The sequence below is a fragment of the Nanorana parkeri genome, unplaced genomic scaffold (assembly GCF_000935625.1).
Source record: "Nanorana parkeri isolate BGI_ZX_2015 unplaced genomic scaffold, ASM93562v1 scaffold1795, whole genome shotgun sequence".
NCBI lineage: Eukaryota > Metazoa > Chordata > Amphibia > Anura > Dicroglossidae > Nanorana > Nanorana parkeri.
The window spans coordinates 209,846-222,289 of record NW_017308063.1 but is presented as its reverse complement, the minus strand read 5'-3'; the positions used below and the strand labels follow the sequence as shown (position 1 = coordinate 222,289).

Here is a 12,444-nt window from a genome sequence, read left to right as displayed (position 1 = left end):
CGTGGACCACCACAACCAGGAGGTAAAACTGAAAGAGAAAAAAGCAACAAGAGCCCCACCACCTAGCACAATGAAAACTGGCGGATGAGGGGGGATATATGAAAGGGACAATGTTTCACTCACATGTGTGTGGTGGAAAAACAACTTAGAGACAATGTGACCAAGGCCATGGGTGCAGAACAGCAATGTGTAACAGCGCGTGTGGTAGTCATTTCAGGCTGGAGCGTATCCTGCTATCAGGAGAATGATGCCTCTCAAGATGGATGATGTGTGCTGCAGCAGAACCCTTCACAGGCCCCTTCCATCCAGAGCTGGAGAGGTCCATGTACCTGATGCCACAGTGATGGTCACTCTACGGTGTTAGGTCCAGTCCTGGCGGTAGAGAGCGGTCCCGATGGGAAGCCAGACGGGACCCGGCTCAGGTGGCAGTCACTGAGGAGTTGCTGGCAGAGGACACTAACCAGCCGGTCAGGGAGGAGGAGCGGATGGTGTGGGTGATGTCCCATCAGAGGAGATGACCTATGTAAGATGCTGTGAGGAGGTGTGTGGGACTACTGCCATGGAGAGGGTGAGGGGAAATGGTAGAAGGGGACTCAGTGAGATGGCAATGCGTTATACGGACTAGCACCTCTTTCTCAAGCCAAAAAGTGACAGCAATTTTGGCGAGAATAATTTAGGAATTTGACAGTGGGAGGGGCTAAGGGAGCAGGAAAAAAAACCGAGATTGTGGCGGAGGAATCTTAAGAGATTATATGTAAACAGAAACACGTATTTTAAATTGGAATGCAAATTGGTAGGAGCCAAAAAAATAGTCGTTGGTGAACGGGAGTGGTTGTTGTTAGGAGGAATATCCAAAAAAATGCATTAAATATATGGAACCCATCAGCTGAGAGGAAGGAGAAGACTAAATGATGGCTAGGTAGGAGAGATGTGTGTAACAAGGAGAAGGATGCATAGTTGCAATGTGAGGTAATGGTGGAACCTTCCAGGTGCGACAAAGTGGACAAAATAGAAAAATAAATACAAAATAAAATAAAATAAATAAATAAATAGTACAATTGCAGTGGAGTTCAATTATACTGTATTTGTGTGTGACCAGGAGCAGGACGCATGATTGATTAAACCTATTTTTGTCCAATCTTGGCCACATGTCTTCTTTAGGGGCCTTATAGTAAAACAATTATTACAGTTTATTAAATCTCCTTTGATTAATGTATACATTGTGCTCATATCTCCCTTAATTAAATTGTCTCTACATGTAATAGATGTAACCTAATGCCCTCCATTCATGCCCAATTATTAATTTTGTTGCTCTTCGCTGAACTCTTTCTACTTCAAGAACATCTTTCCTGTGGAAAAGTGACCAAAACTGAACTGCATTATCAAGATGAGGCTGAAGCAGTGTTTAAAAAGGGGTAGAATTATTGATTTATTTTTTTAATATATGGCCTTTTTAATACAAGAGAGTATTCTGCTGGTTGTTAGCTGCAGATTGGCACTGCATGCTGTTGCTAAGTCTCTGATCTAAAAGAACCCCCAAATCACTTTGCATCATAGATTCGCCAAGAGTAGCCCCTCTAAAGAGTATGTTGCATGCATATTTTTAACTGCCAAGTGCATAACTTTGCATAAGTCAATAATGAACCTCATCTGCCATGTAGCTGCCTATCCCCCTATTTTGACTAGGTCTTCCTGCAGTAATGGTACATCTTCTGCCGAATGTATTTCCTTACTAGACATGTGACCCTTCAAAAAAAATGTTTATTTTGGATCTAATTGGAATTTCTATTTCTTTCATTTTTCAGATTTCAGGTCTGAAATCCGATTCCGTTTTTTATTCAGATTTCGGATGCAAAATTTGATTTGTTATTTGAATTTCAGATCCATCCAAATTTTCATTCCGCAAAGATCCACAACAGGAAGTCACATAACCGTGCCTGTAATGTAACCCCCAAAAGCCAAAAAAACATCTGATTCGCCATAGAACAGTCACATGTCTGATTTAGTTTCATTGTGAATGAACTTTGGACCGATACGAATTTTCATTAATCGACCATTTGGATTAGTTTGCACTGGGACATGTTGGAATTCGGAAATTCGGATGCATCCGAGTATTCAAATGTAACGAAAGTTGTACGAATATCCATTCAGAATGAAATAAAATTTACATCTCCATTCCCTCCATAATTTAGTATCATCAGCAAACACTGAAGTCGAACACACATTTCCAACCTCAATATTAATATTAAACAAGGTAAATAGCATTGACTCCAAGACAGAGCCCTGGGACACTCTACTAACAATGGTAGTCCATTTAGAAAATGAGTCATTCAATAATACTCTCTGGGCACATTCCAGTAACCAGTTTTCTATCCATGTGTACATATAATTTCTTCTACACCAGTAGAACTTATTTTGTAAAGTATAAGTTTATGAGGTACCATGATAAATGCCTTAGCAAAATTTAGATATACTACATCCACTGGCATCCTCTATCTAAATATGCCAGTGTATTTACTTATTAACAGCTTTACTAGGACCAGCCCATTTGATAGATGCTTGGAGAGGTGAATAAAAGGAACTATCCAGCACATGCACTGTCACATACTTCTAGAACTACTACCACCTAACAATGGCAGCTGGCTTCACTGGTCCTCAGATCTACCAACAAAGCTTTGATCCTCAGGTCTACTTAGAAACCTACTATGGTGCTGTGACAGGGGTCTTTATTAAAGATGGCTACCTGGACTTCATTTTGAAAAAACTGCATAAAACTTTCACTACAGGTAATGCAAAGGTGATGCAATTTTACACATGCATTATCATATTTATATTATACACAAGGCTTAAACAAGCATTCTGTAAGTATTGCTGACCACATTGTATTGTTTTGATGTTTTTGTATTTGTTGGCTTTATATGGTATGTGTAATGTGCCTGCCAGTTTAAACTAAGGACTTATATTGAAATCTATATTTAGTTATCCAATAAATTAGAGAGTACCGCCCCTCCCTTTTACCAGTGACTGACGTGGGCCAGCTATCTAGATTGTGAACCACTGACATCATATTAATGAATAACATGGTGGAAAGCAGCCTTGTCTTGCAACATTAGGCCCTTTCTTCAAATGACACCAGGGATTTTACACCAGGATATTTGTATAGAGGTGGTATGTTCTCCCGTGTTTGTATGGGTGTCCTCTAGTTTCGTCTGAAAACCCAAAAACATACTGGTAGAAGGTAAGTTCATCGGACTTAAGGTGTGTAAGAATCTAGGAGGAACAGCTAATTGAAAGCTCCATCTGGGGCAGAGAACAGCAAAGCTTCATATATAAATACAGGAAACAGATAATCATTCTCACTGGGGTTGATTTACTAAAGAAGTTGAGATTGTTCACTTAGCTTAGCAAATAAAACAAAAATGTGTTTACTTCAATTATCGAATCATTCAGGTAAGTTACACATCTTGTCCTAAAATTTAAATTCTCCCTGGGCAGAGTTCTCATATAAGTTGGGTCTCACTTGTTTGTGCTAAATTGTGTTATTATTTGTGCTTTTATAAACCCGAGACTATATTGAATAACCTATATTTGAAATTTCACTCATTTCTTTTGGGTGCCACATTTATATTTTTGTTCTGTTGCACAAGGTGGCGTTAGAGGGGAGTCGATGATTGATATTGGTCCTGGCCCTGCTATTTACCAAGAACTGTCTGCCTGCGAGGCTTTTAAGGAGATTACAGCAGCCGATTACACTGATCGCAACAGAGAATACCTGGAGAGATGGAGGAAGAATGAGCCAGGGCTGTTCGACTGGACACCAGCTTTGAAGCTTGTTTGTGATCTAGAAGGTCGCAGGTATGAAAGTAAATGTAGCTTAAAGGGCGTGCAAACCCTAACAATTAATTTCTCCTACTGGGTTCCTTTTTATCTATTAAATATACCAGTGAAAGCATGCAGTATTATCTGTCCTATATGTACAATATAACATCTGTTGCCATATATCTTGTCTGCTGATAACTGTTATTCTAATACAGTACAGTGATTGTCACATTTGAACCACCAGGGTTCAATTTATAAACTATCTGCAGGCTCCTTTGCCCTGTGAATATCTGGGAACTTTCATGCTTTTTGGATTTATGCCAAAATAAAAGTTCTTAAAGTGAATATTAAAACCTCAGATGTTTTAACATAAAACAATACTGTAGTGTGTGCCTTACTGTAATCCATGGTTGTTTCCCTTCTCTGCTGCTCTTCCTTTTAAATCTGTATCTGTTCTCATGCTGGGCAGAACTTCTGTTTTGCAGCAGACTGCCTTGTCTCTGAAATGGATACATGGTGTCTGTGTGTAGGTTTGCAACCTGAGCCAGCACTACAGGAAGAGGCACTCAGCTGCAAAGGGAAGTTCTCCCCCAGAATGAAAAGACATGAGGATTTAAAAGGAAGAGCAGCAAAGAGAAGGGAAACAACCATGGATTACAGTAAGGCACACATTACAGTATTGGTTTATGTTAAAAAAAATCTGAGGGTTTAATGTCACTTTAAGCTGATTCTTGCAATGTTTTTTAGATGTTTTTCTGTGTGATACCACATTATGACCACCAGATGGCTCTAAGGAACATGAAAATTGAAAGCATATTTCCTATGCTCCTTTAGGCCCATCTAGTGGCTATAGTGTGATATTACATAAAGATATTCCAAAATCCATTGCACTTCTAAGGAGAAAAACTAAAGAACGTTCATTTGGGATATTATTAGCACAGAGTAAACGTTCACAGATATTCCCAGGACAAACGACTATGTGAATTGCTTATAAATAGACCCCTTAGTGTGTTGCTGGCAGTACCACTAGTTGAAAATAAAGGGGAAAACAGAAATCTGATGCAGCCACCACATCTAAGGACTGGTAAACTGTACTATATAAAATGTTTGTTTTAGATGGCTTATATTATTCAGGAATCCCAGATGACAGTAAGTGTATTTCGATCAGCATGGAGCAACCGCTGACTTGATATTGTTCAATGTGGGTTTCTATACATATACATTTTTTTAAGCAGTTTAAACAACAGGTAATGAAGGTGATTGGATTAATCATCTATTTTTATAACATTTATGTTTAAATCTGTTTTTGAACTTTTGCTTATTACTTTCACTTGTGTTGTGATGAACAGGTAAGGGATCTGAAGGTCCCCCTTTACTAATATACTGGGACAGGAATATTTTTTTCCCCTTTTCTAATCAGGCGATACAATTTTTCTGGGTGACCCACCTTTTGCAGCACCCACTCAAAGCAGAAGGGCTTACATGTTAATAGTAGCTAAGCAGGGGTAGCTTAAACCTTATAACTGGGTAGGAGGTAGGAGCTAATAAGTGCAAATTAACCAGTTGACATCCGCGGTGTTAAACCCCCTTCCCATCCAGGCCATTTTTCAGTATTCAGCGCTGCGGTACTTTAACTGACATTTATTCCGTCATGCAGCGCTGTACTGAAATGAATTTTATACCCTTTTTTGGGGACAGATAGAGCTTTCTTTTGGTGGTATTTATTCACCACTGGGGGTTTTGGGTCTTTTCTGCCCGTGCGTGCCCGCTAGGGGGCGCGCGCGAGCAGAAAAAAATTGCCGTCTGGAGACGGCAACCCGCAGATGCTGCAGTGCCGTCCGTCCGTTTTTTTACTACGGGCGGACGGCAAGAGGTTAAGCAAATAGCAGGTAGAATGGATTTTCAGTTATTCACTTATTTCAAATGGCCAGTTGGGAGCTTAATAGAATGCATAGCATTAAAGTTGGTTTGCCCAACACAGCAAACTAATTTCTTACGCATGAATTCACTTTTTATTTCTGTAGTGGAAAGCTGGCTGAGAAGGAGGAGAAGTTGCGGAAGACCCTGAAGAAAGTGGTACCTTGTGATGTGACCAAGAGTAATCCTCTCCATCCACTTGTCTTACCTAAAGTGGACTGTGTCCTGACCATTGGCTGCCTGGAATGTGCCTGCAAAGATGAAAAGGCGTATGGAAATGTTATTAAAAACCTCTCCTCTCTAATAAAAGTGGGAGGTCATCTAATCATTGGTAGTATATTAGGTAGCACCATATTTAGATGTGGAAACAGTCAGTTCTCTCTCATAAATCTGAGTGAGGCTTTCCTTAGGAAAGTGGTAACAGATACAGGCTTTGTCATTGAAGACCTTGAAGTTCTGTCTAGAGAGTTTGATAAACCCATGTTTGATATCTGCAATCATACCTCTGGCATTTTTATCCTAGCACGCAAGGTTAAGGACCTATAAGGGGACATAGAGGTGGCCGTTCATTGCTGACTTCTTACCAGAAGGTGGTGGAAGTAAAGCACTCATTTTATACTGGAAAAATAAATTAAATCAATTACAATTTTAAAAACATCATTATAAAAAAAATATAAGTATCATTTTGAAGTTATATAATAATAATAATGTATATGTAACAAAAATGCATAAAACATCTTGCCACGGTAAAATGTAATACTATTTTTGGAATCCTGGTGTAATAAATATTGAAGTTTTGATTTGGTCATTAATATTATTACGTACAATGTACTGTCTTGCACTTTGTCTTCTGCAAAAATATACTTTAAAGAATGGAGGCTGTTTATCATACAGTACTGAAGAGATACAATTTTAGCTATACAGTATGTGTCTGTACACTACGTACATTAACACTTGTGGAGAAAATATAGAAAAAAATAAGAGAGTGCACATCATAAAGTAAATGAAGCATGTGGGGGTACAGATGCACAGTCACCATAGGGTTTATTATCTGTGCAGTGCCTTTATCATGATGTAATGAAGCACAACAGCTTTCTATTACACTAATTTTACACTTGGTAGATTAGTCTTCAGGCTTTCCCAGGAGGTGAAGCCCAGCTGGGGGAGCTATAGAACTGAATAGAGACTGCACACAAAGCAATTCATTTAAAGGTTTCATGTTATTAGCCATATGGCTCAATACATTCTTGTATACCTGATACCAGAGATGTCTAGGTGTGGCAGAGACACACTCTCAGCATTTTAAAGAGGTCTGCACTGAGAGAAATATAGAGGCTGACTTTTCTGAGATTCTTGTGAAAATGCTAATTTCTTCGATAGATTTTGAGTTTTTGACCAAGAAGACACATAAGGGGCTGTTTTTTTTTTTTAAAGGGTTCATCCAGGGTACAGTTTGCACAATATTATTGCCATTAGATGAAATGGTGAACATTTCCTATGCTCCTTGGCTCCATGTAGCATCAGTAATGCCAAGCAACCTCTTTTAAAGTCAGCTCTATACAGTCAAATTAGAATTCCTGGTCTTCATAATTGATTTTGGTCGGTGATTCAGAAAATGCTGAATAAAATAGGATCACACTGACAATCAGGGAACTAGCATTTTCAGAAAGAGAGGTTAGCAATGGCGGACTAAATGTTTCTGCAGTACAGATTTTCATTCTGATTTTTGTGCATATGATATGCACATGGTGTGTGGGATGGGACCTGGCAACAGAGAGAGCTTCATATCATTGCACAAATATTTGCAAGGCTCTAGGACTGATTATAGCTTACAAGGCAGACGTATACAAGCAAAGAAACAAATCTCACGCCAGCCTGTCGCAGAACGCTCACAATATGTTTAAATATCTGTCTTTCCCTCTGATGTTTTATAAATGATAGAATTATTAACAGAGGGACAGAAGTGTTTTAGACCTTGTTTGTAAAACACGGTATTCATACCTCCCAACTTTCTGAGATGGAAAAGAGGGACACCTTCCAGCACAATGAAGGGAATGTATCAAAACTGGAGCAAAAATCTGGAGCAGCTGTGCATGGCAACCAATCAGCGTCTCTCTTTCATTTTCAAATCTTAACTGAACCAACTGAAGAGAAATGATGATTGTATACCATGCACAGCTGCTCCAGATTTTGGTGCACGTTTAATAAACTGTGACAAAACTAGCTTTATCACGAGTTAACTTTACTCAGCAGATCTCTTTGTTTTTCCCGGCTGCACAGAGGCTGTTTAATAACCTGCGAAAAGAAAACTTATCTCACGTAACAGCTGTGAAAGGCTGAGATAAGTTATCTCAGTGATCAGTTAAGAAAGCAATGTGGGGAATGTATTCCTTGAGGAGGTTCCTGTATCTTTGCTCAGTGCTTCTCGAGAAAAAGGCCTTTAGCACGAGGTCTGACAGGGTGCTAAATCAAGGGTACTTTTCACAATACTTATCTCGTGATAAAGCTGTTCTCTACTTTTCTCCCTTTATTAAACAGGTACATTCCCATTACTTTCTGTGTACTTATCACCAGGATGAGAAGAGGTGAGATATTTCTGTTCCTACCTGACTTATCTCGGGTTATTAAACAGCATTTTCTAGACTTTTCACTTTGCTAAGGTGAGAAAAGCCTTCTCACTGCTTATCACACTCTTTCACAGTTTATTAAACGTACACCTTTGTCTGCTACAGTTTTCATAAATTCCCCCCTCAGTATTTAGGAAATGGACACACCCCTGCCACGCCCCTAGTTATGCTTCTTTTTTTAATTCCTTTTATGTCAAAAATGATTGGTTAAACCTAGAATTTCCTTTCACCTTTACTTTTCCGTTATACTGGCTTTTTAAAAGAGCAAACAAGCGAATTAAGAAATAGGATAAAGGTTTTAGTGCTGAATAACACTCTTGGTAATTTAATAGAACATTGTTTATAGATATCTGTACAAGAGACCAAAAAGAGGGACAACTGTGGAGGAAAGAAGGACAGTCCCTGTATACGGTATTTTTTGTCTCTAGCCATCTGCAAAAATTCAGTTCAGATTTGAAAATAAAAGAGAGAAGCTGATTGGTTGCCATGCACATCTGCTCCACATTTTGCCTGCTCCAGTTTTGATAAATTCCCCTCTGAATGTGATCTCCTGTTGAGAAGCTGTAAACACAACTTGAAGAGAACCAGTCATAAGTGGTCTTATAAATCTGAATATTCTGTCTTCAGTTCTAATCATTGTACAGGCATATTTTTAGATAATTATATTTTTCCTAATATTTAGCTGAGCCTGACTTTCATTTCGAGCATCTATGGTCAGAGGTCTCCTGTCAGCTGCCTGACCTCACACATTACCCCCAAACCCGTTAGAATGTAAAAGGGCTAATATAGACAAGTGAAGTTGTCAAATGGTACATTTTAAATATGAATTCAGGGCTGCTGAAATGCATGTGTTCAAACAGTAGATGCAGCAAAAGGCTGCCTTTGACCTGCTTTGAAAATGCATTAAAATAGGGCATGCCGCAAAAAGAAATGCAACACAAAGCAGGTCAAACGTAGTTTAGAATTGTCATTTCCACTACACCAGTGAAGCTGACCTGCGTTTGATGTGCATTTCAAATGAAGGTAAAATGCACAGAAACAAGCCTTTCTACATAAGCCCTAATTGTGTCAGATAACAGAGGCCCGTGGTTAAAGTGGAGTTAAATCAATTAGATTATAAAAGAATCATGGAATATAATACAAATATATTCTAATATAGATGTGTGCCTATTTGTCTTTTGTAGAATCTCATTTATTCAGGTTATGGTATGGCTATTAATAGTTAGTCACATTCAGCTGGACTTGTTCTGTAATCATAAGGACATTTTGCAGCTTATACAAGCAGCTACTTCTGTTCTAATGCAATAAAACTGAATAAGTGGTTTGGATAAGCTGCAAACGTCCTTCAACATTACAGAACATGTCAAGTTGAATGTGACTAATTACTACTAGCTAGACAGATTTGTGGAATAACCACTGGAGGGAGCACTGAATTTATTATGGCTAATTCAACCTCACTACCTAAAGTGTATGTCAAGGCAAAATCAATCATATTTAGTACATCTCTGGAATACATGCACATTTTCCCATGCTTTATCCATTCAAACAGACTGCAAATACAGAAAATAACTGTTTATATGCCAGAAATATAGCCCGTACCTTCCCCTTTGACATGAAAGCATGGCTCTGCATTCATTAGCATGTGGTGTCAGCCCTGCCTATTTAATTTCCAGTGTCAGTACAATCATTGATGGTTTTTACGGTAGCCAGCAATTATTTCACATTTCCCCCAATCTTTGGTAATCAGGGGAGTGGCCAGCAATAATTCCCCTCTTCCCCTAATTATTAGTGGTCTTAGATCAGTTGGAGAAAATATGGAAAACATATCTTATCTTACGGCCATCTGTGTCCCAAATTGCGTTAGCTCATGCTGCCACATCCTTGCTGGAGCTATGCTGACACTGTTACAATGGCAACATTTAGGGCCTGTATCGACGGACTTTCGGCTTTGTCTACGGCATAAGTTTAAGATGCTTCCATGATCATTTAGAATTTATTGACATTTGCATTTTACTTGCAGTTGACCTCCTTCTGACCTGCATCAAGCAGGTTTTACATTGCCATAGACCTTTCTATTCCCATAGACACTTACGGGAATACACAACCATCAAACTCAAACCCATTCACATAGGCCCTTATTCTTGGAAGCCCATGTGACAGGGAGATAATGCACAAGTAGAAATGGGTAATGGGGCAGGGTGTTCAAAAAACAGAAATAGCCAGCACTCCAAAATCTTAACAATTTATTGAGGTCACAGCAGAAAGTATAACAAAACAAAAAAAACATGCTCCACGTGCACTTTTCACTATTTGTCTTATACTTTCTGCTGTGACTTCATATTGATATTGTTTTACGGGTAGCTGAGCACTCCCACATAGTGGCTTTAAGCATCTGGTGCTGAATAGATTTGTCTATACAGGGACAGTTATTGTCACCCTCTAACAGTAGGCCCGTGAACGAGGTCCTTCATAGCAGGATCATCAAGTATTATTTAATGATAGCTGCAGATTTAAAAGTTTCAAAAATGGCTTTTGAGATTATATTTACTTGCTAAATCTTATATGAGATTTGGGTAACTAAATGTCAGAGTTAGATTATGAGTTAATGGGCATGCTTTGCATGCAATAAATAATATGTATATGATCATTGTTCAATGGTCTGTCATTTTATATTAATTTAATCATAGTGCAAAGAGAGACTGAAATGGAATGCTTCTTTGAGCAATATGCTTAACTAAATGATAGCAAGTTTATTATCTCTTGTTTATTTTGTGCGATATCATCTTGCTGATGGATAACAAAACGACTTCTATTTTCAGCTCTTAAATGTAAAATCCTGCCAAATGAACTGCAGGGTTTGGCTGCTGCACTGGGAACGAATTAAGAAGTTCACATTACTGGCATTAGCCTGTAGCGTATTGCACAAGATTTAATCCCTTCATGCCCAGACATAACTGAAACTTTCAAAGCCAGACCAAATTTTGCAGTTTTGGTATGTGTCAGTTAATTTAACGAAAACTCTCTAAGGCAGGATTTAAACTTTATACTGTGTAAATGTATGCAGGCTGTGCAGCTTTATCATGATTTGATGGCATGTTGTTCTCATGGTCTTGTCTAAAGTAAAGCCCAACTTTGGGCTATTTTTTTTTTAAAGGTCCCCAAGGCAACTTCAATTGAAGCTGTCCATCTCAGTACTTCTTTATCACCACATGATGTAATTATCCTTCCAGGTTAAGCAGAAGTAAAGCTATAGACAAAAAAAATGTCCTCCTTCCTCAGAACCAATTGAGTGGAGCACTCCCAATTGGTTCTGAGGAAGGAGGCGTGACCTCTGAAACGCGTAAACCACTTCACTACCAGGGAAGACGAACAGCCGGTGGATATGCACCTTTCGTTCTGACCCTTTTATGCCTGTTTTTATTCGTCCTTTGTGAGTACCGTTATACCATTTTTTAAATTTGTTTATTAAAAAGTTTTTATGCAATGGAGGCGCTCTCTGTGTCTTGTCTTGAAGTACCCGAATCCCCATACCCTTTTTATGGCCAATACATTTGCATATAAGGCTTCAAAATGGGGTCAATTGATTTTCAAAGTTCTTTCTTTGTTCTAAAGTTTGAATTCGAACTGAGCACGGGGGTGTTCGGCCCATCACTATTGACATCTAAGGAAATTGAATGCACAGACACAGCTGGGTGACGGAATATTTTTCTGGAGGTTCTGAAGATTCCTGAGGGTCGTGGCCATCCATTCCAGATAAGTATTCCTTTAGGGTGGGGGAGATGGGGTTCCTTTAGGGCAAGGAGGTAAATCAAAATGAAAAGTGTAATTGCGTGTGGGACTATTTTTGTTCATTATTCCGTTTGTAAGTGGCTATATGAAGTAATATAGTCCTGAGCTGTCACTACAGAGTTAACCTTAAACTTGATATTTATGCTGACTCACTTCTACCAGATAAGTAAACTCTTGTGTTCAGTGGTGTTGAACTGTTGCCAGGCACACGGTCACATCTGAAGCTGTGGACTAGAACTGTACCTTACTTACTAGTCATTACAGATAGCCGCAAACTTTTCCTGTGATATAT

The 12,444-nt window shown here is 38.9% G+C and overlaps 1 protein-coding gene across 1 annotated transcript; it reads left to right on the top strand.

Moving 5' to 3' along the window:
• The first annotated feature begins 2,632 nt into the window (after positions 1-2,632).
• Positions 2,633-6,289, top strand: LOC108799728 (indolethylamine N-methyltransferase-like). The gene is made up of 3 exons (XM_018571626.1): positions 2,633-2,786; positions 3,648-3,855; positions 5,844-6,289. Exons 1-3 carry the CDS (start codon positions 2,633-2,635, stop codon positions 6,280-6,282), a joined length of 801 nt encoding a protein of 266 aa, XP_018427128.1. The 3' UTR covers positions 6,283-6,289.
• The last annotated feature ends 6,155 nt before the right edge of the window (positions 6,290-12,444 follow it).

Excerpts from the sequence above, each read along its gene's own strand:
- LOC108799728 (XM_018571626.1), top strand. The coding sequence starts at position 2,633 with ATGGCAGCTGGCTTCACTGGTCCTCAGATCTACCAACAAAGCTTTGAT. Across the intron at positions 2,787-3,647 it reads GCATAAAACTTTCACTACAG|GTGGCGTTAGAGGGGAGTCG; the intron begins GTAATGCAAAGG and ends CTGTTGCACAAG. Across the intron at positions 3,856-5,843 it reads TGTGATCTAGAAGGTCGCAG|TGGAAAGCTGGCTGAGAAGG; the intron begins GTATGAAAGTAA and ends TTATTTCTGTAG.